Below are 21,937 nucleotides of genomic sequence, written 5' to 3'. Positions count from 1 at the left end.
AAAAACAACAAAAAATATTGAAGGTAAGTGAATGTGAGGAGTGATGATGAATGAAATGGTTCAAAATGATGGCTAAATGATAAGTGTCGCTATGCTTCAAAATACTTACTCTAGAAAGACAATAGAAATACTTCATATATTTATTGTTTCTAAAAGAAAGTAAGGAAACAACTATATTAAAAGAATGAACTAATAGATCATTGGAACTTGAAGTGAATAGAGAAGTAAAATAGGGGACTAACAGCAAATTTTTTAACCTTAAGACTAGTGAATGTGTCTCAATATTTTAACTAACTTCAGTACTGAAATGAAGTAATTTAATTAGTACACTTAAATTACTTCACTTAATATCTACCAATTACCACTTAATGGCATTGGAGACAAATGGAAAAAAAAAACTTATGCATTTTGTTAATTGGTGTGTTCAGAATAAGACTTGAGAAAGTCTATGTCCTAATCATAATCATGAATATTTCAAGGATAAAAATCCTTGATTTTTTTGTAAAATTTGATGTTAATATTATTACAATACTTTTGAAAAGTTTTTCATAAATTTGGAATGCCTCCAGGATTTACAATACTTTCCTGTTTGAATTAGTGAAGAGTCGAACGAATTTTGGCTACAATTCAGTGAAATGTTATTCTGAGCAAAAGAAATACCATCTCTGGGACCCTTATAATTAAACAGAGTTATACAATTTAATTTTAAAGCATCCCCAAACAACCTTATATTAGCTGGTTATGGGATCTGCAAGCCTTCCACCATTTACATTTGAGAACTGCATAGCGTTGAACTTCTGAAAACGATCCCCAAGGTAGTTTTTTCAAAAGAAACATGAACATACAAAATAATTTATATTGGGAGTATTGGCAATATAAATTTTATGCGTTTTGTTGCCTCGAGAACCATTAAAAAAACTTTTGATAAGAATTATACATAATTGTCACCATTTAACCATACCATACCATATAGCCTTTTAATTATAACTAACTTCAGACTTAACCATCTTTTCTTACTTTTGCCCAAAGTCATAACTGAACTCAATTTTTTATGGTGATTAGAAATATGTTCATTGAACAAATTATGCCTTAAGCACGTTCCAATATAACTCACAAACCTTTAAGTTTTTTAATTTACCAAAATAAAAAACCTAAAAAAAACTTTGATAATCTTTGAATTTTACATTGTTTTTACTGTCTAGCTTAAAATCTTCGTAGTTTTCTTTTTAGCGAAGTGGATCGCATTAAAACAAAAATGTTTACGAAAATTCTCATAGAAATTACTGGTGCATAAAAAAGTAAAACATCTTTAAAATGCGACTTATAAAATGTAAAATAGAATATGCTAAATAATTCACATGATTTCATACGAAATTAATGCTCTGAAAAGATAACAAAAAAAATTGCAAATTCATTTTGTGGCAACTAATTAAAATATTGGCATTATTTAGGCAGGTATTCCATGCCCAATTAAAGTTCAATGGATTTGTGTGTGTTTTGTATGTTTGAGGCAACAGGTGTTTGAAAATGACCCTTAAACACGTTCAATATGGACCAGTTGCAACAATTTGAACTAATTTATGGAAGATTTTTTTCCCCCCTTCAGAGAGAACGAGGAGAAAAGAGAGTGCGGGCACAATTACAATTAGCGCCGGGGCAAAAATTGTAAATTTGTGGCAATTAAATTGAAAATTGCATAGGCAAACACTCAATAGAACCGCCTATCAATCCCACTTAGCCCACCTCCCTCTTTAAAAGGGCACATAATTATGATTTGGATTATGGTTCAAAGTAGTAGGAAATCATTCGGTAGTAACCCCCCCGAAGGTCTCTTCTCTAGCCACAATGTCAATGTCAGTCCGAGCTCAACACAGCTCAGCTCGCTTTATGCACTTAATTTTAATTAATAAAAATCTTAAAAATCTACAAAAACAACTGCGAACAAAAAGATCTCAATTTAAATAAAGTTGCGTGTCGTCGCGGCAGGCCGCTAAACGTTGAATCAAGCAACAAAAACACAAATATATATATGTGTATCTGGAAAAATCTTATGCAATTATCACAAACCATAAGACAATCAAAAGATATAGCCGAGAGAGCCAGCATAAATAATGAATGAGTCGCACGTGCAAAACTAGCCACTTAAAATGTAATTTAGAAGCATTTTTAATACCCTACAAGGGTACAAAAAAAAAACAACTATGAAACAAAGTCATCGAATCGGAATTAATTTGGAATTATATATAAATTAGCATATGCATTTTTTATATTTATTCTTTAAAAGTTCAACAAGTTTTTTTTAAGAAACTAGCGTGAAGCTTTTAAGGTTCCCAAAAATTCAAATCAAATTCCATCGAAATTTGCATAGGCAAACAGTCTTTAATAATTTTCTAATTTTTTTTGCACATTAATACTGCTTAAAAATAAAAAAAAATAAATAAATAAACATTTATAAACATAACTTTCTGCTTCAAAATAATAATAATTTAAATTATTATAAGTTTATTAAATGTTTTTTAAAATGTATGTTTTTTTTTTTTGTATTATTATTTGCATAATTTCATTTGTAAAGTAATTAAATTTTTAAATATTTTGTTTTTAAAGCTTAAAATATTTAGCTGTTTAAACATTATAATAAAATAAAAATGAAAACTTACAAACAATTTTCTTTTAAATTTAAACTAACAGTAAGAGTACAAATATTTAAACTGTTTTTATAAATTTTTTTATTTTCTTTTTAAATAATTTAGTAGCTAGTTTTGAAAAAATTTAAAAGTGATGGGTTTTATGTATTTCTTATTTCAAACTCTTCAATTTTAAAAACAATTTTTGATTCAAATTATAAAAGAAAATCTTGTAGATAAAATGTGTAAAACAAACGATTCATTTTTCCACTTAATTCAACAATGTTGTAATCTTTTAGAATTATGCTTAATTCATATATTTTATTTCAATTTGAATTCCATATACTTTAGAATTTTCCAGGGTATACAAAATATATTTCCTTTTTTTTGGCTGTCTAAATTTTGAACTTAGAAGTTATAGTTAAATTAATTCATCTTTCATCATTCAAATCATTCAATTTTTTGTCGAATTGAACTTGAAATTGAATTTACATAAATAAATATTTCGATTTCGTTTCTAATTTGATTTGATTTTCCCACGCATGCGAATGGCTAATTAATAATTATTAAAAACGTATCTTGCACTCTTCTCACTGTTGCAAACAACAAAGACTAACTAAAGAATAGCAAAAAAAAATTACAAAAAAATAACAACAAAAACAACAACAAACAGCAACAAGTTGTTGCAAAAAGTAAATTCATTTAATAAGCATCCAGCGTCACGCCAATGTTTTTAGTTTGAGTTTAGATCGCCAACTTGTCGGTAGGGAAAATATCGCAAAAAATTCTTCCGTGCAATGTGAAAGAGAAAGTGTGAGAGACAATATAAATAGATGATATATATAGTCGTACAGTAATAATATATATCTCTCTCTGTGTGGGTGTGTGTGTGTTTATATATAAACATATTTGTTTGTGTTAATCCTAATATCAATCAACTTCCTACTTGGGAATTGCCGAAACATGGGAGCAGAAAGGTGATCATGCATCAAATAGAATTTAAAAAGAGAAAATCAAGTAACTATGTTGACATCTTTTCAAATGGGATCGAGAAATAAGAATAATCCAACATAAGATCCAGGAAAATTTTTTGAATAGATTTTTGAATGCCTTTTAACATAAAAGTAAATCTATTGATCTATTTGAAACTCAATCGAATAAAAGCTGATTTTACTTAACATAGCTCTCTTAACCATTTTCTAACTCTCTTCTTAACTTAACTCTAATAACCCTCATACAAATTTTCAAATAAATCCCCTTTTAATGGTAAACATTCAGAACATGTAGGTAAGGATATATGGATAATTTCCTTTAAGTACCCCATAATTAGATAGTTTTCCCCTTTTATTAAAATATTATGAGAAAAGAGCTCAGCTAAGACTATTTCAAATCTGAAAGTGTTTTCGAAAAGGAATCGTATTTACTGAGAAAGTATTAAATGCTGGTTAAGCATTCTCAGCGAATAGAATTTAGAATGGTCCTAAACTTTATCGTTGAATAATCATTTGGTTAACAAAAAAAGAAGGTTAAGAGTTTCAGATATTATAAATTTTTAGGAGGCAACTCTATTTGAAATAAAATGCGAGTCAGTAATAGTAGTGCAACTGAAAACTGCAAAAATTTTTATGAGGGTTTTCACAATCAAAAGTCACTTCATATTACCCATTGCCTTTTTAATGTTGATCCCCTTCCTAAGCCCCTGACTGTTGTGATTAATTTTGATTATAAATAGTTCCCAACTAATCAAGATTTTTGATGCTATTTACGCGAGTCTAAAATAGAACATTACTTTGATGGCAATAAAATATGCATAAGCCATATAAATGAATATAAAGTGAAAACAAAATGATAAATATATAAAATAAAATATTGTTCACAACATTTCAGATTTGTGATAGTTAAATTAGTTATAGCATAGAGGTACTAAATAAAGAATTATAAAAGGTTTATTAGACAAAAGAGAACTACTAGCTAAGGGAAGGAAAGACTGTGAATTGGTGTTTATTATTATTGAGGTTCTGATATCTAAAAAACTATTTTAAAAACTGTATTATATGAATGAGGATTGTTTAATAAAACTTGATGGTTCTTGAAATAGCTATGGAGAATTAGTAAGATTTATTGACCTTAAGCCGGTTTAAACACAGGTTTTATAGTCTAATAATAATTAATTTAAAACTATTTATTCATTTAAACATTTGTATATAGAAAAGCAGTTGTATAAATAGTTTGTTGGGTTACAATATAGGATGGCGAGGCAAATTGAAGGGTATTGAGATGCACTTACCTCTCATGAGTTTATTAAGGCAAATCTGTTTTAACTGATATTTATAATGATAAAAAAAGAAATAAATTGTTTTCAAAATTATTCGAAAAAGTAGTAATCGCATAAAGATATTGTGTATTATTCAAAAACTTTATTATGTTAGAGTAAACGAAAAGATCGAAACTAAGTTTGATATAACGATATTTTTTAAAGGCTTACGTCAAAAAAATTCAATAATTTTAAAAATCAATCAAATTTTTTACCAGACTCATAAATCCTAATAATCATCGATATTTTTCCTCTAATGATATAAGAAATATTGTGATTTATATAAGTAAATATCGTATTCCATACAAAATGAGTAAGTGCCAACATTGATAGAGTAAACTTACATACAGAAACACAATTGTTCCATTTGTTATTTCAAACTTTTTCTAGTTAGTTGAATTATTAATCATTTAGTAGCTGTTTTGTCATAGGCAAGAGCAAATTATATATATTAAAGCAATTAAAATTGCTTACACCAAATCAGATCCCACTTTTTGTTAACGCCTCTTTACGTGTCAGAGTCAGAGGAGGGAAATGAAGTGACTTTTAAACTAACTAAACTATACATATTTTATAATAGACATCCATCACTCACTTATTGGCTGTCTGATATATTTTAATGACACTTCATTCAATCTCTCGTCTATGGACCATATCAAAAGCAAGTCGGCAAAAGTTGCCAATTTTCTTTGTATGCAAGCAGATGTCATAAATAAACAGTTTGATTGCTATCCAATTGTTTCAATTGTATGCCAGAGAAATTGTAAATTATGTTGAATAACCTAAAAGTTTTCTTGGTCTTGAGTATTTCACCATTTCCATTTCCATTTAGTGTCATTTAATTGCCAAGGGTCTAATTCAATTCTGGCAAAAAAGGCAGAGAACTTTTCTTTACACTTCTTACCCTCAGCCTCTCACCCTCTTTTACACTAAACGAATTAAACTGGGCTGGGGCTTGGGCTGGGTGTGAGTCTGAGGGGGGTGGAAATTCAATTTCCATTTGGCGCCCTAAATTAGGCAATAGAAATATGCTTGCATTGCTCATACGCCGCGTGTACAGGCAATTAAATAAATATTTAAATTTTCTGGTGTGAACAAAGTGGCAAAAAAAAGGCCAAAGACTCTAGATATATAATTTATTTTTAATTATTGTAGAATCATTGAAGCATAAAGTGAGTGTGAGAAAAGCTGCTTACATTTTTTGTAACCTTTTTTTTTTTTTGATTACAATTTAAAGACAATCGCAAGCTGCTTACCAACTAATCGGGCAATCTGTCCCATCTCCCTTCCACTCTTATTCTACTTAGCAACCAGGCGGCTAGCAACGAAATGCAATCATCGACTGATGCGGGCAATGGTGGACCAAGAAAATACCAGCCAAACTCAGCAGCACAGCAGCCCCAGATTACTCAAGGCACACAAGGAAGTGAAACCACATCAACCACCTCATTTACCATAAGTCAGAATAATACACCCAGCAAGAATCCTTTCAAGCAACAATTGGAACAGGCACAGGGACAACAACCCCAACAGCAACAACAACAACCATCAAATGGCAATACAACGGATTGCGGCATTTTGGGTGTGGGCAAGGAGCCGCCTACACCATCTGCACCTGGACAAGCATCAAAACCACCGCCTCCAACCTATCAAACATATGCATCGGATCAATATAGAGAAGAGGATCCACGCGCTGCCGGGTCCTGGTCCGCCGCCAAATCATGGATGGTCAGCTGGCGTGGCTCAAATCGTTTAGTTCTAGTCATTGTGGCCATAGCTCTGCTATTGGACAACATGCTGCTAACCACTGTGGGTGAGTCCTTTTCATAAATCTTTATCTCTCAGGTCTCCCTCACTCTCTATTTCTCTCTCTGGTGACCATTAACATTTCATTGCCACTTTACAACAATGAACCAAAGCAATCACCTGGAAATTGTCCATTTCCCTTGACTGGTGGAATAAAAACGAGCAATGGTGGGTGGCATGGGGTTTGGGTTTGGTTTGGTTTTGAGCCATAAAATTACCGCAGAGCACCCACTTAAGCTAATGAATGTTTTCCTGTCACTGTCATCAGAAACAAGATACAGATAGAGATGGAGAGAGAGTGCAAGTTTATCGCTATTTTAGCCTTCATTTTATCAATTCATCTGTCGATTTCAACTTGAAAGTACACAATGGAATCGAAAATTGTTTCACTTATAGCAATTTCAATCTCAAGGTCTTCAATGTGCTAAAAAGTCTCAGAAAATTTTGTGAAATATATGTATAATCGAAAGAAAGTAAAAGTTAGAGATAACTCTCTGTGAATTTGAAAAATAACCAAAAAGAGAAAACTGTTCTTAATCAAAGCAATTTGACTTTACAGGCTTTTCGGCTAAAAGTAGTTGTCAAATTTTACTCGATAATATTAAAAACTTATTCATAAGATTGAATTTTAATTTGGTATGTAATCTAGACATGGGAAGAGCTTTTAAAATGGGTTTTAATAAGCTGTACCAATCCCATTCAATGGTGGATACGTCCATTGAGAATACGACAAATCAGGAAAAGTTTATTCAATGTTTATTCATTTATCAAAATATGGTAAGTTTAATTTTAAAAATTTTGCAAATTCGTAAGAACGGAGCTTTGCCAATCTGTAACCAATTGAATTGAACTAAAATGTAAGTCACGCTAATCATCAAGTTGGTTTTTCGAGAGAGACCAAAAATGCCAATGAACAACAACAAAGTATTTAAATCTACTTAATAAATCGTTTTTCACCTATTTTTATTCATGTTCTTACTTTGAAATTGGAAAGTGATATTTCAATATGCATTGCGATCCATCCAATTTCAAGCATATTTTTGACTCCTTCAACATTGGATGGACGTCCTGTTTTTAAATAAGCAGCCCTAATGAGGCTTTCAAGGACCATTTTGGTAACAGCTGTTGAAAATCTATAATCCAAACCTTTGTTTAACTAAGTCTACGTGGTAATAGAAACGAATATAGATCAAGTTAATTGAAAGCCAAATTTGAATGTAATTATTTGTTTTATTTTAACTTTCATAAGTCAGTTGGTTTCCACTGATTCTCCAATCACTGTTCCCTGCCCAATGCCTTTAATATTCTTCAATCGTCAGCATTTCCCTTTCCACTAGCTTCTCCACTTTATCAACAACTAATCAAAGTTGGAGTACCATTATTCCAAGCGTTCCCCTCGCTCTGCTCTGTCTCTCATCTGTCATTATGAAAACGCCAATGGACTGGGCATTTCCAAGTGGTCGACAGTCAATTAAATAGACACGCAGCCAAACAGGGCTCATTCTTGAGTACGGGTAGGGGTGGCCCTGTCCCAGGCCCTGTCTGTATTTGACACTAAACCTCGGGCTCAGACCCACGGACACGAGCATGGACACGGCTACGGCTACGGCTACGGCTACGAGTCGGTAGCCAGCCAAACCAAGTGCTTATGTCAAGTGGTTGGACAAACACATGGACATCAAGTGGATGACCAAACACCAGTGTTTGTGGCTGACATGCTGAAAAACCTCAACACAAAAAAAAGTAAAAATAAAAAGGAAAAAATACCGACAGAGACAGGGAAAGGAAAAAGGCCAAAAGAAGAATTTCTTGGCGTTAAACGTGAATCATGAATTTAAATCAACAAGTTGAGGAGACAAGACAAATAGCGATAGCAGGAAACTAACAGAAAGCACAAAAAAAGGGAAAAATACTTAGGGAATGCCACTCGAGAGCAACTTGTTGAAAGCACGGAAGTGAAAGTCAAAGGAAAAAGTAGAAAAATTCATAGAAGAAAAAAAAAACTATTAGCTCTATGCCAACTTCATGGCGTTTCCTTTATTCCTCCAGAGGAATGAGAGGTGGGAAAAGAAATGGGCGGTTAGGTGGTTGGAGTGATGGCTGATGAATCGAATGGGTGGATTCGTTGGGTCGGTTTGGTTGCTTTTAGCATTCGACTTGAGGCATTTCCACTTAAGTGCTTTCTCATTTTACGTTAAAGGTGTTGAAGTGAAAATTGCTTATTACATTTGATCTTGCATCCCCTTTTTCCCATTGTCCTCCTACCTCTCCATCTCCCTCCCACTAACAAGCATAATATGCTCATAAATTAGATTTAGCTAGATGTTAGAGGGTGACTGACTGATTTATATATCTTACGTATATGGGTCATATCCAGTTGTCCTTTTATCTAGATTCTAGAAAAGGAAATGTAAATGTTCGACTATAAAAATAAGATAAGAAAAAATGCAAATTGAATATTGTAATCCGATTTTATTCCATCAGTAAGAGAGAGAGAAAAAGATTGCATTAATTTATGTCTTATATATTTAAGTAAGCTTACAGATAAAGAGTCAAAAGTTAGCTTAATTTATGGGGATAACATAGAAAAAGTATTTATGTTGAAGCAAATAATATTTCATTAAGTTCATTTGATATCTTTGATTTCTTTTGGTTTCGATACTTTACTTTATTAATTATAAAGTCAAGGCTTAAGAAGTTCTGGAAAGCATTTTCGCTTTGATATTGTTTAGTTCTCTGGCTTCTTAGGTCAACAATGGGTTAAATGGTGTTTCTTTGATTTTTGGGTAATAAACTAATTTTTTGTTAAAATCTTTTGATTTTGAGAGGTTCTGAAAATTGCTTTCGCCTAAAACACAGCTTTTTTAAACTTTTTATAAGCCTGTCAGACAAAATTAAATAAATTTTCTTTTAAATGAGATTAAAATGGAACTCCCTTGAAATTGTACAATAAAATTAGTTAGTTTATAAATAATTTCAACGAAAAATATTGACGAGATATTGACGCTAGGAGTAGTTTTGAGAAATGTTTCTTAAAATTTAAAGACTTAAAGTTGATTAATTTTGATTCAAATGAGATGCAATGATTTTTCAATTAAGCCCATATAATACATTTTTTAGTAAATTCATAAATTTGTTCTCTTATATATTCCCATTATATTCAGAAAAACGTTTTCACCTAAAAATCACCACTTTTTACAATGCAGCTGATCGAAAGTCACTCAAGTCCAAAAAATATTTACCTAAAGCTCTATAATACCTAAAATATTTAGTAAATTCGTAAATATACAATATCTTAGAGTGATTCTAGAAAACGTTTTCGTCAAGTGCCGTAAAGCCTGATATTTACAAGTCTACCAAACTAAAATTTGATTTATTTTTATTACTTTGGATTCAATTTTTCTCTTACTTTATAGTTCATTAAGTAAAATCTGGACTTAAATCTTAATAATACTTAGCAAAATCTATAAATTGTTTACTTATCTTAGAAGGAAATTGCTCTATTTCACTTTTCACTCAATGCAGAGTTTTCTGTTAATAATATTTAGGACTTTTCCCTGTTCAACTGCTTCCTTACAGTGATTTTTTCTTTGCCTGTACCTCCTGATCAGCCACATCGATGGTCTCCAATTTTTCTAGACACTTTCTATCCATTTTCTCTAGACGCTTTTTCGACGTTGTACCCACCGATGATTTAGTTTTTAATGAACTTCCTGGAGCCGATGTTGATGGTGATGATGATGAGGATGAAGCTGCTGCCACTGCTGCGGTTGCCGCTGAGAGTTTCATTTGATTGAACCCATCCGCAGTCTCTTTGTTCAATGAGGCACTGCGACTAAATGGGAAATAGGCATTTAATTGTCTCTCTAGGACATCCTTATTAATGCTATTCTCCCAGATTTGCTTCTGTATGAGACTACTGTAGCGTGCCTCGAAGCTATGCTGATGTCTGAGTAGATCGGGTATATGACGACCGCTTTTGCCAGTCCGTTCAACTGGCAGTTGAGGCGGCGGAGTCGGTGTGCTCGGCAACAGGGGACTGCCCAATGAATCCTCATCAGTGGACATCTTTTGCTTTGTTTTTCTTTTTACCGGAAAATTAAGGAATATACCAGAACTACAAAAACTTTGCTTGTTAGTCTTGCTGTTCGTAGGCCTATTACTGAGGAGTATAAATGGCGCTTATACAACCTACCGCGTTCACGGCAAAAACGCGAATAAGTCACGGCACAACAAAAAGTTAATACTTTGCCTTATTGTTGCGCATTTTCATTTCCATTCTACTAAGAATGAAAAGTCAAACGTCAGGCAAAAAAGTTTTTCCCGTTGAAGTAATTGCTCTTGCTGAGGTTTCAATGGGTATCGGGCGAGGGATGTCGAGGGGCTGGAATCCATTGTCTTTTGGCTTTCGCCTTGAAAGGTACATACATAGAAGGTAGAAAAGTTTTCCTTGGCGTTTTTTGATGTTTTGCGCGTTTTTGCGTTGCTTTTTTGCCGGTGACGAAACCAAAACCAAAACCTCAACCCAATAAAGGTCAACAATGTGCGGCTTTTTCAGTGTCGTCGTTGTCGACTTTGTCGACTTCATGACTCATTGACGATTCCCCGAAAAAAAAGAACACAAAAAATATTGTCATATTGAAAACGAATTTACTACTTGCCACGTGTGTGGCAGGTGTCGTTTCCTTTGCATGACGACGCCGCAGACATATAGAAGACAAATGGCTGACAGTTGTTGCCCTATTATATTGATGGATCTGTAATGCCAATAATTAGTTTACAGACTATTGCCAAAAAAACAAAAAAAAAACACAAACACACAAAAAAACCCAGAAGGAAAAACCAAACCAAGTCAAATCAAAACAAATCAGGCGAGGAGTTTGTCAATTTTTTGTCTTTTTCTAAGGAAATTCCTTTAAAAGTAAACCCAAAATAAAACCAAAAATCAAAACAAAACGAAAAGAAAGGAAAGTCCTTTAGTATAGGCGATTCAACTTGTGGGGGCGTGTCATACTTTTGCTGGGTAATCCAAAAATAAAACAAAAAACTTTCAATGGCAAAGTGCATACAAATATAACTTTGCCTTTAAGCCAAAAAATAAAAATCAATAAAACAACAATAACTATATTAATTGCTCAAGGAGTTTCATTTAATAAAAATGTCAAAATATGGAGAGGAAGAGAGAATTAGTCGCTCTTAACGAGTTAGTTTTGTTCTATGATGTAAACGTGTAATTTTATGAACTAACACACCAGGAATTAATATCCCAATTAAGGTGTGAGTTGTGGTCGAACTATTAATAAATATGCAAGCGCGTGCCAAAAACTTTTCCAAAATTACAGAAAAAAGTTGGCAAGAAATATCAAAGTTTTCTTGCTTACTAAAATACTGAAAATAACTCGGATTGATTGCACGCAGAACTTTAGTTTGTAAGAGTGTGTAGAAAGATTTAAAGGTGAGGAATATAATTGGAATCATCATATTTCAGTTAGACGAAATTCAGATACTCTTATAAATAATAGAGGGATGTGAAATGGAATCATATTTGTAACTTTAAGTATGCAAAAGGCAGAAAGGAATGTAATTTTTCAAAAACAAGTATGAACAAACTTTGATTGTAAGGAGAATCCATCGTGGAACATGCAATATGTATTTAAATATTTAAGAGTATTTAAAGTTTAACATACTCTCCATATGATAAGAGTTCCTTAATTGTTCTAAACAAAAAGAAAAACTTTTTTTTTTTTTTTGTGTCTGTGTTTAAAGATCTTCTTAATTTTAACATACAAAATAGACAAAAGAAATATAAAGTCAATCATTTTTATTTAATCCAAATTACAAATAACAAATAAATGTTTATCCCTTTATCCAAACAATTGCCTTCTGTCGTTTCTGCTCAAAGCGTTTCTTTTCATCGTTGAGTAATTCTAGCATAGCTCTATTCAATTGCTTCGACATGTAGCACAAAGCAAACAATTGAATCCACAGAAAGAATATGAAGAGTAGTTGATAGAAATCGGATAGAGCCACTCCCAAATAGTGGAGAAATGAAGGATCCCGATTAGTCATCAGTTTATAGAAATACACAGCGTGCCAGGAATATAAACCAATCCAGGTTACTAGAGCCACACAGGAAACAATGCTGAGGTAATGTAGACGTTGATTCAAAGACTGAATATCCAAGCCCATTTCCACAAATTCGTTGGCGAAAGTTAACATTTGATTGATATGCCGAACCACTGAGCCACTGCCCACCAGGGTGGGCAAAAGGATCACAAAAGTAGAGCCGACACCAAACAAACGAAGCAAAAGATTGCCATAAACCGCCAAAATCGAATTGCTTGATACCGGTTGGGCATAATCCCGCCAATCCTTCATCAAAAGTGAAGCATTCACAAAGACATAGATGACCAAGTGCATCACGGTGAGCACAAACAATGGCCAAGAGATTTGGAAACGATTCCTTCCAGGATTGTGGTTGTACGGAAAGAGGCCACAATAGCGCAGCGACAATACAGCCCAGGCGAATAGATCCAATAATGATTCCGCTTGATTGTTGAACATCTCGTAAAGAACTAAAGTCCGAGGCAATGTGACATATTTTATATTCACCAGTTGCATGTTCTTAAATACTCTGGAGAATTAGAAACTCTGCAGGTTATTTATAATCAAATGTTTTTTATATACAGGGTGCCTTTTTCTTAGTATTTATTGTATGATTTGATGCCAAAAACTCAAATTGTTAGCTTAACCTAAATAGAATCAGAATATATCTGGCTATAACTGAACCTTCAATTATTACGATTAGATAGAATGAATTAGATACATTCAACAGATTAAAATAGTTTCTTTGAATATCTCAAATTGATGTAATTTGATGCTATATGGTTATTTTATAAATCATATATGAAGGTAACTGTTGATCTCATGATTACAATATCTGTATTAAATCTTTTTACTTTTCATAATGACATTTTTTGAAAAAACTGAAACATCAGTGCTGACGATGTTATAATTACAATTTTGTTAAATTTGTTTCCTTAGAAGAACCGAAGCATCTTGTAAAGGACTTTAATGTTTCAACATGACCAAGCTTATTTAACAATTATAAAATATTTATAATGCCATTCCTGAGTTTTCGGACTTTCTTAGATTAACCAAAACAGATTTTGTATAATTTTATAGAAAAAATGTAGATCAAAATTAGAAAATAACACAACCGAAAACATTTTCGAACATTTAAAGTTTTAATTACAATTCCTTTTATTGACGTTTATTTGAATTTCGTAATTTTCTAATAGCAACCGAAAGATGTTTTCTAGGATTTTGTAACAAAATTTCAAATTTAGTTTTTAATAAGAGATAAGCAAGTGTAGAGATGCTTAAAATTTTTCGTTTATACTTTCTTTATCAAACCTTTTATTCAATTTAAAAATTTTCATTGAACAACCGCAATATTTTAGACTTGGCTTATTTTTCAAAAAAAGAAAAGAACCTTTCGTAGAATTGAAATGACTTGAAGAAAGTCTTTTGTTTGCCATGTCGAGTCGAGGTCAAATTGATAAAAATTTAAAAGTCCTATAAAATATTGTTTTAATCAACGTATGTCGCTTTTTACACAATTTGAAGTATTTGAATTCGTTTTACTGCATTTCTTTCTTAAAAACTGTTAATTTTTTTCCTTTTCCTAAAAAAAGTTCTAAACATTCGAACTGCAACTTAAGAAACATTTGAAACTATCTAATAGAAAGAGCTCTCTTTTTTACGTTCATTTCTCTCAACTATTTAAGTCTAGAGTTCTTTTTTTTTGTAAGTAACTGAACAATAGTTCGGTGTAATGATAATTTCCTTAATTCTACAACTGACACAGCTCACTGAAACTGGTGCTGAGGCCATCCTCACTGCAATTGGCGCCATTTAGCAGACCTTTCTTGGGCAAACTGGGCATAAAGATGTGCAGTTGCTTCCGACTGTCCAACGAATGTGACGCAGCTGTGGAGTTTAATCCTCGACTGCTTTGAGGCGGCGTTCGAAGTGTCTCCTCGGTTATAGAAGGAGTAGACACGCCTCCATTATAGAGCCTGGCCGAAGCCAATTGACCAGCCAGGCGTCTTGTCGTGCTGGCGGAATTGCTCATGGCACAGAGATCTATATTCCTAGCCGGACGATTGAGACGGACTGGGATACCCTCTTTGTTGAATATAATTGTAATGGGCTTGGCATTTGGATTCAAGTGGTTGCCACTGTTTGCTGATTGATTGTGGTTTGTCGTGGTGGCTGCAGGTGGAGGCAGTTGCTGTTGTTGTTTAATGGGTTTCCTGGCAGTTGTTGCTCTCTGATTGTGATTGTAATTGTGAGCGGCAGCTGTGGCTATACGCTTGAGACTAACACTGCGATGATTGTGACGATGATGGTGATGATATTTTTGATTTGCGGTCCTCGTACCCACTTGGGCGCTATTTGTCAGTGGTGGGGCAAGAGCTGTGGGACTTTTCACGATATCTGTCCGCCCAGCCAAATCTAGCCAATTGAGGACTCGCTCGGCTAAACGTTCTTCCGGATTATTGGCTGTCATTGAGAGTGTGCTGGTATCTTGGAGAGAACTTCGCCGTGACTGATGATCGCTCAGTTGATTGTGATTATGATAATGATCGGAATGATAAGTCTTGCCGCGACTTAATAACCAGGCTCTTCTCTTAGCCTGACGACTTGTGTGATGGCCTCTCTGATCCTTACTGGATGAAGAGGAGTTATTCATTCTGCCTCCCTGTAGTGATTGATGTTGCTGCGAATGCTGTTGTTGTTGTTGGTAGTGCTGCTGCTGCTGCTGTTGTTGTTGCTGCTGCTGCAAAGTCAATTTTGTGGCATCCAAGAGCAAATATTCATCCAAATACTCTACAGAGTCCTCAATCGTCTGATCATAATACTCGCATGATTGTGTCTGCTGTTGGCTCTCTAAATATATTTAAGATTTATATCGTTGATAAGTTTCGTAAAGTTGGTATTTGATACCTCCTCTTTTGGCCTTCTGTCGCTTCCAACGTTGTCGCTGACGCGGCTCGTAATCGAGTATGAAATGCCTTCGACCGATTGTCTCCTGCCACACGGAGCGCACAAATAGCGGCCGAGCAGCCGATTCCCAAATGGGTCGCATTTCTAACTTCAAGTTACTTCCTTCAGTCTTTGAGTCTCTTTCCCCCTCCTGTAATAAGAATTAATTGGTTTTGCATATTAATGAGGTTCTAATAAATTTGCAAACGGCCAAATACTGTTTTGTCACTGTATTTTGGTTTTGATGAGGTCGCCTCTTTCCTAACGTTGTTGTTCGATGACTGGCTTCTTTGCCAGTTGATGCCTCACTGCCCTGACTCTGGGCTATATGTCTGCCTCTGACTCCGACTGTTTGGCTTGACGACGACGACAATGACGACGGCGACGACGACGACGACGATGCCAACACCGGCATACTGTCACCCCGGCATATCGATGTAGCCTCCAATGCACGGGTGGGGCCCACGCAGGGCTGAAAACACAGAGTTCTAATATCCTTAAGATAAGTGATTCGAAAGTAATTTGTGTATATTTAATAAGTTTTGTTGATTGCAACAAAGAAATATAATATTCTAAATCTCCGCTTTAGTCATTAAATCTTTCTTTTTATCGACTGAAACACTTTAATGTGATTTATGAAAGTATTAATTAATCAAATTTTAGGTGAAAGTTTCCCAATATATTTTGGACTCTTTCAAAAACCATCTTTCGGGGCTTTTTCTTCTATAAAATCTCACATCAAGAGTCTCCAGTGAACTAGATCCCTTGAAGTATGCAACGATATATTCAAATCTATGCAGTTTCTTCAGTACGAAAATAAAACTCAACTCAAAATTGCACATTTGTCCGCAGTACTATCCTGTGCTGTCCTTAAACTAGTACAGAAAGTATATAGAATAAATATACAAAATCATTCGTCAAGCTAAGAATAATTGAACATCAAAATTTTATTATTTGTGTGCTTTAAATAGATTTTAGATAGATCGTTTGACGAAGAATTCAAGAATCTATTCAAAAACTGTTTTTTTTAGAATCTGGTAAAAAAATAGGCAAAAAAACAGTAAACGAACTGTTTAAAACTGATCAAATTTCGATATTCAAGAGCGATTTTTCGTTAAATTTGTAGATTTCAGCGTTAAAATGTACCAAAAATCCAGATTCTCACAGAAATCAACAATTGGGGTAATTTTTCGATGATTTTGAATTAAGTCCCCAATCATTTTCCTCAGCCATCCCTGGTTACACAAAATTTTGTTTGTCTGGTCTCTGTCTCTGCCACTGCCGCCATCGAGTTGTTGCTTTTGCTTTGCGGTTTAAGTGTCTTCGGCACGCGAAATGCAATCCAAGCCAGTCAAAAAAAAAGAAGAGGAAAACCCCCAACTCCTCCCATAACCACCACCACCCTCTCTCAACATGGCAACTTGCCTAGTTGCACGTGCTTTTTTTCTATGTCAAATGCTTGGAGACAGTTTAATGAGTTTGTTCTGGGCTCGTTTCATTTCCTTATGCTTTTTTTTACAAGTTCTAGAAACGAGAGAGAGAGGAAGAGACAGAAGAGAAAAAGAAAGAGAGAGATAAAGGAGGAAATTCCTTTGGTTAATCGTTTTGGTGTTGCATTTTAAGTGGTTTTACCCCCAATTAGAAGTTATAAGTTGGGGGTAAATTTGCATACATTTCCCTTTCTTTGTTTTTTTTTTGGCATGACCGTGTGCGGCTCTTTACATATATACATAATCTAGGAGGTTAAGGTAGAAAAAATGCTGCCACTTCCGTTTTCTAGTCTAATATAGAATTATTATTATTATTATTTTTTGGCACTGCTGCCAAATGGCATGTCAAATTACATGGCCGACATATGTCTGCATGCGGTTGACATAAACTAAGAGGTAGCCTCTAAAAAAATGAACCGAAAATTTCACTTTCACTTGAAAATCGAAAGCTGGGTACCAAGTGGAAGCCCGGTACCAAAACTCATAGAGGGTTGGAGGCTTTTTGTTCATGAATTATATTTACTAAATCAGGCAATTAAATAATGTATGAATATGCAAATTTTGTTGCATACTTCCGGGGGCCATAAACAAACCTTAAAAATTGAAGTAATTTTCTCTCATATGTTGGTTGTTTATATTGAAAAAAAAGTTAGTCCTTTTGCCTTTGTTGAAGCCATAACCACAAAACAAATTATGCCAACAACTCTTCAAAACTAGTCAGCACTCACACACACACACACACACACGCAAAAACTAAACTCTCAACATAAAAACTCAATTGAATATCAACCATCTAGGTCCCATTCCATAACCTGTCCTCGACCTGACCTCGTACTCGTCCGCACTTTGGCAGGAAATGCAATTACAGACAAGCCTAAGTGCAGTAGTTTCCCCATTTCCTGTCTTACGGGGTGTTGATAATAAATATAAACAGAGTCGAAACATGCAATAAACAAATTGAATTTACCAGAGGCAAAGTGAGCCAAGCTTGTGCCTAGGTGGGGAAGTGGGAAAGAGGGGCCAGTAGAGGAGCATGTGGACGTCAATTAAACGCATCGTCGTCGTCGTCGTCGTCGTCGTCTACGTCAATTTTTGTGCCTTTGTTACAACTCAATTAGGCCAACAGAAGGCGGCAAGCGGCAATCTCTCTCTTTTCTTGGTTTCCTCTGGGGCAAAGCAATTATAAAACTTTTCCTCTACACCCCTAACCCCACAAAATGCAATTAAAGTGCAAAAATTGCTTTTAGCGGCCGTTTAGGAGGTTTTAATTGTATGGCAAAATCTTTATATACACACTTTTTTTTTATTTTTTTTTTGTTGTAGTGCCCATCATACCCGAGTTCCTGTACGACATACGACATCCGGATGCACCGCTCGACAGTTATCCCCGCACACCGCTAACGTTAAATACACCGCCACCGCCCACACCGTGTCCTTGTAATAAAGATGGCAGCGAGCTAATACCCTTGGAGGTCTCGACCATGAGTCCAGAGGGTATGGAAACACTACCCAAGAATAATTGGCTAGCAAAAATGATGTTAACCATGTTAACCTTTTACAGAGAATGAGACCTATTACCGGGAGCTAGAGGAACGACATAACGAACTGGTTGGCGAGACTGTTGAAGTGGGTCTACTGTTTGCCTCCAAGGCTTTTGTCCAACTGCTCGTAAATCCAATTGTGGGACCATTAACACATAGGTAAGTGAGAGACGAGAGACCATTAACCTTGAGTTGACTAGCTAACCTTTTGTCTCTACTCCTAGGATTGGCTATAGTATTCCCATGTTTGCCGGATTTGTCATTATGTTTCTATCCACCATAAGTAAGTATATTAAAATTTCATTATTTAAAATTGATGAAAATGGGATTGTTGTATTTTATGGTGAGGACTTAATTGTACAAGGACATGACCAGACATATATTAAAAATATTTTTAAGAGAACTCATTTATTCTAAGATAATATTTTGCTAAATTTAAAACTAAAACTAATAATTAAAATAAATTCACTTTAGGAGGAAATTTCGTTTCACCTTTTTTATGGATTTAAATTTAACAATTAAACAATTTTTCGATCCCTTCTTAAATAGAATCCTGATAACTTTAGCACCAATTAAATTTTACATAAAACTTCTTAAAATTTATAACCATTTCTCATCTATAATTTGATGAGATATTTCATTTAATCTTTTGGTATCTGCGTATAATAATGTTAAGTTTTTACTGAAATTAAATTTGATTAAGTTTTAATAAGATAGAAATAAATATTTTTAAAGTTAAATCTTAGGTATTTAATAAATACTAGATAATGAAAACAAGAGTTTTAAAAAATATGAATAAAAAATAATAGTTGCATATAATTATTTTGAAAAAAGTAATGCTTTTGAAAATACTTACATTTAATTCCGTCGTAAAAAAATAATCTATGAATGAATTCCTGTTTTTTTTTTATGTTAAAAGTCTGAAAGAGTGGAATTAAAAGTAAAACAGAATACAATAACTTTAATACGAATTACCGAAATATTCATTATATTGAAACTTACCAAAGGATCATTTAAATGTGAATAGAGAACTTTGAAATTCTCTTTGAAATTACAATCCCTGAAAACAGAACAAAGAATATTCGATCCAACTATTTAAGTTCGATGGCAAAGTGTCGAATGTTAATTAGAAGTACCTACTTTTTACAATTACTTTTATTTACTTTCAAAATTAATTTCAGCTTTTCTATTTACATAAATCTATAATCTCTTTTCATCTTTTCTCCTTCCTCAGTCTTTGCCTTTGGTCGTTCATATTTCGTTCTGTTTGTGGCACGTGCTCTCCAAGGAATTGGCTCGTCCTGCTCGTCTGTCTCTGGCATGGGAATGTTGGCCGATCGTTTCACCGATGACAAGGAGCGTGGCAATGCCATGGGCATAGCTTTGGGTGGCCTGGCCTTGGGTGTACTGATTGGACCTCCTTTCGGTGGTGTTATGTACGAATTTGTGGGCAAATCTGCACCGTTCTTAATTCTGGCCGCTCTTGCCTTGGGCGATGGTTTACTTCAGTTGTTCATGCTGCAACCTTCGATACAGAAAGCCGAATCGGAACCGCCATCCCTAAAGAGTTTGATTAGTGATCCGTATATATTGATAGCAGCTGGAGCCATTACCTTTGCCAATATGGGTATTGCCATGTTGGAGCCATCGTTGCCCTTGTGGATGGTGGATAATATGGGTGCTACAAGATGGGAGCAGGGCGTGGCCTTTTTGCCAGCCTCCATTAGCTATTTGATTGGTACAAATCTATTCGGACCACTTGGACACCGAATTGGACGTTGGTTTGCTGCCTGTTTGGGCTTGATTATTATTGGAGCTTGTTTGATCTTTGTAAGTCATAAGGATAAATTGCCACTTGGATGGGGAATTATTTAATATTTATTTTTACAGATTCCCATGGCCACTTCGATAACACATTTGATTATACCAAATGCCGGATTGGGTTTTGCAATTGGCATGGTCGATTCCTCAATGATGCCGGAACTGGGATATCTGGTGGACATTCGACATTCGGCTGTCTATGGCAGTGTCTATGCCTTGGGCGATGTGGCCTTCTGTGTGGGCTTTGCTGTGGGACCAGCTCTCTCTGGCTCTCTGGTCAAGAGCATTGGCTTCGAATGGATGCTCTTTGGCATTGCCATTCTATGTTTCTTATATGCGCCACTTTTGACATTCCTCAAGAATCCACCCACCAGCGATGAGAAGAAGGTGCGTATGGCTAGAGAAGAGGCGGCGGCTGCTGCTGCTGCTGCTGCAGCGGAACTGGCCGCTTCCGCCTCTGCGTCAGCCCCTTCAGAAAATTCAATTGCCCAGATGACGGCTTCCTGCCCGGCTATAATGCATGGCATTGGCCCTCAGGAGGCGGGCAACTTGAATCCGGCCTTTGAAAGTGAAAGGCTGTAGTTTAACACAATTTGATTTGCCTTTCAATTTAACCTTTTTAAATTGGTATTATTTTTTTTAACATTTTATATATATTTTTAGTTTTAGTTAATAAACTTTTCTTATTGTTTTTATTTAGTTTTAAGTTATTCGATCTTAATAAAAAATATGTATCATAAATCTAGATTTCATTTTTATTATTTTGCCTCATGCATTATGTTTATTTTTAGCATGGTTTGTAATTTTAGTCATCGCTATTAACTAAAAATACTAATCTATTGTTTTCTCCTTTTTACAGTCCTTGATCTATGGACGCGATCGATCGCAGGTACGTTATGTGACCTATCAAAACTACGATGACGACGAATAAACCACTAAAAATGTTGAACTAAAAAAACCAATGAAAAAAAAAACTCTAAAACTCTCTCTAAACTATATAGCAATGTCATTAAAAAGGTGACCAAAAATCTAAAAAAAAAAAATGCTTTAAAACTTTATAACAAAAACTTACAAAGGGAAAATACCAAAAAAAAAAAAGAAACCGTAACCACAACCAAAAATATCAGTAATATCATATGAAAACAAAAATTTGTTATTATTGTTCCAATGTTATGCTCTATATATATATACACTATACACTATATATTTCATATCACAAAAGTGAGTACCAAAAAGAGAAATCAAATGTTGAATGAAGTCAAGCACTATAGAAAAATTTATATAAACAAA

The 21,937-nt window shown here is 34.3% G+C and overlaps 3 protein-coding genes across 5 annotated transcripts; 1 reads left to right on the top strand and 2 right to left on the bottom strand.

Moving 5' to 3' along the window:
* Positions 1-21,717, top strand: LOC6640818 (synaptic vesicular amine transporter). 3 transcript variants are annotated; one of them, XM_023174984.2, is made up of 8 exons: positions 3,537-3,601; positions 6,246-6,751; positions 18,609-18,779; positions 18,847-18,985; positions 19,051-19,109; positions 20,061-20,656; positions 20,717-21,034; positions 21,507-21,717. In XM_023174984.2, exons 1-8 carry the CDS (start codon positions 3,588-3,590, stop codon positions 21,576-21,578), a joined length of 1,875 nt encoding a protein of 624 aa, XP_023030752.1. In that variant the 5' UTR covers positions 3,537-3,587; the 3' UTR covers positions 21,579-21,717. The 3 variants fall into 3 exon arrangements, with proteins under 3 accessions (XP_015034125.1, XP_023030751.1, XP_023030752.1); XM_015178639.3 differs by lacking the exons at positions 3,537-3,601; positions 21,507-21,717 and adding an exon at positions 1-23 and having other exon boundaries at positions 20,717-21,269; XM_023174983.2 differs by lacking the exon at positions 21,507-21,717 and having other exon boundaries at positions 3,536-3,601; positions 20,717-21,388.
* Positions 10,249-10,891, bottom strand: LOC6640821. The gene has a single exon (XM_047009805.1). It carries the CDS (start codon positions 10,810-10,812, stop codon positions 10,318-10,320), a length of 495 nt encoding a protein of 164 aa, XP_046865761.1. The 5' UTR covers positions 10,813-10,891; the 3' UTR covers positions 10,249-10,317.
* LOC6640819 lies at positions 14,600-15,898 on the bottom strand. Its single transcript, XM_002063956.2, has 3 exons — positions 15,757-15,898; positions 15,574-15,699; positions 14,600-15,519 (listed from the first exon to the last, which is right to left on the bottom strand). The coding sequence occupies exons 1-3, from the start codon at positions 15,896-15,898 to the stop codon at positions 14,600-14,602; spliced, it is 1,188 nt and encodes a 395-aa protein (XP_002063992.2).
* Positions 21,718-21,937: the final 220 nt, after the last annotated feature.

Source organism: Drosophila willistoni (genome assembly GCF_018902025.1).
Source record: "Drosophila willistoni isolate 14030-0811.24 chromosome 2L unlocalized genomic scaffold, UCI_dwil_1.1 Seg168, whole genome shotgun sequence".
Lineage (NCBI taxonomy): Eukaryota > Metazoa > Arthropoda > Insecta > Diptera > Drosophilidae > Drosophila > Drosophila willistoni.
This window is presented reverse-complemented; position numbering and strand designations above follow the sequence as displayed.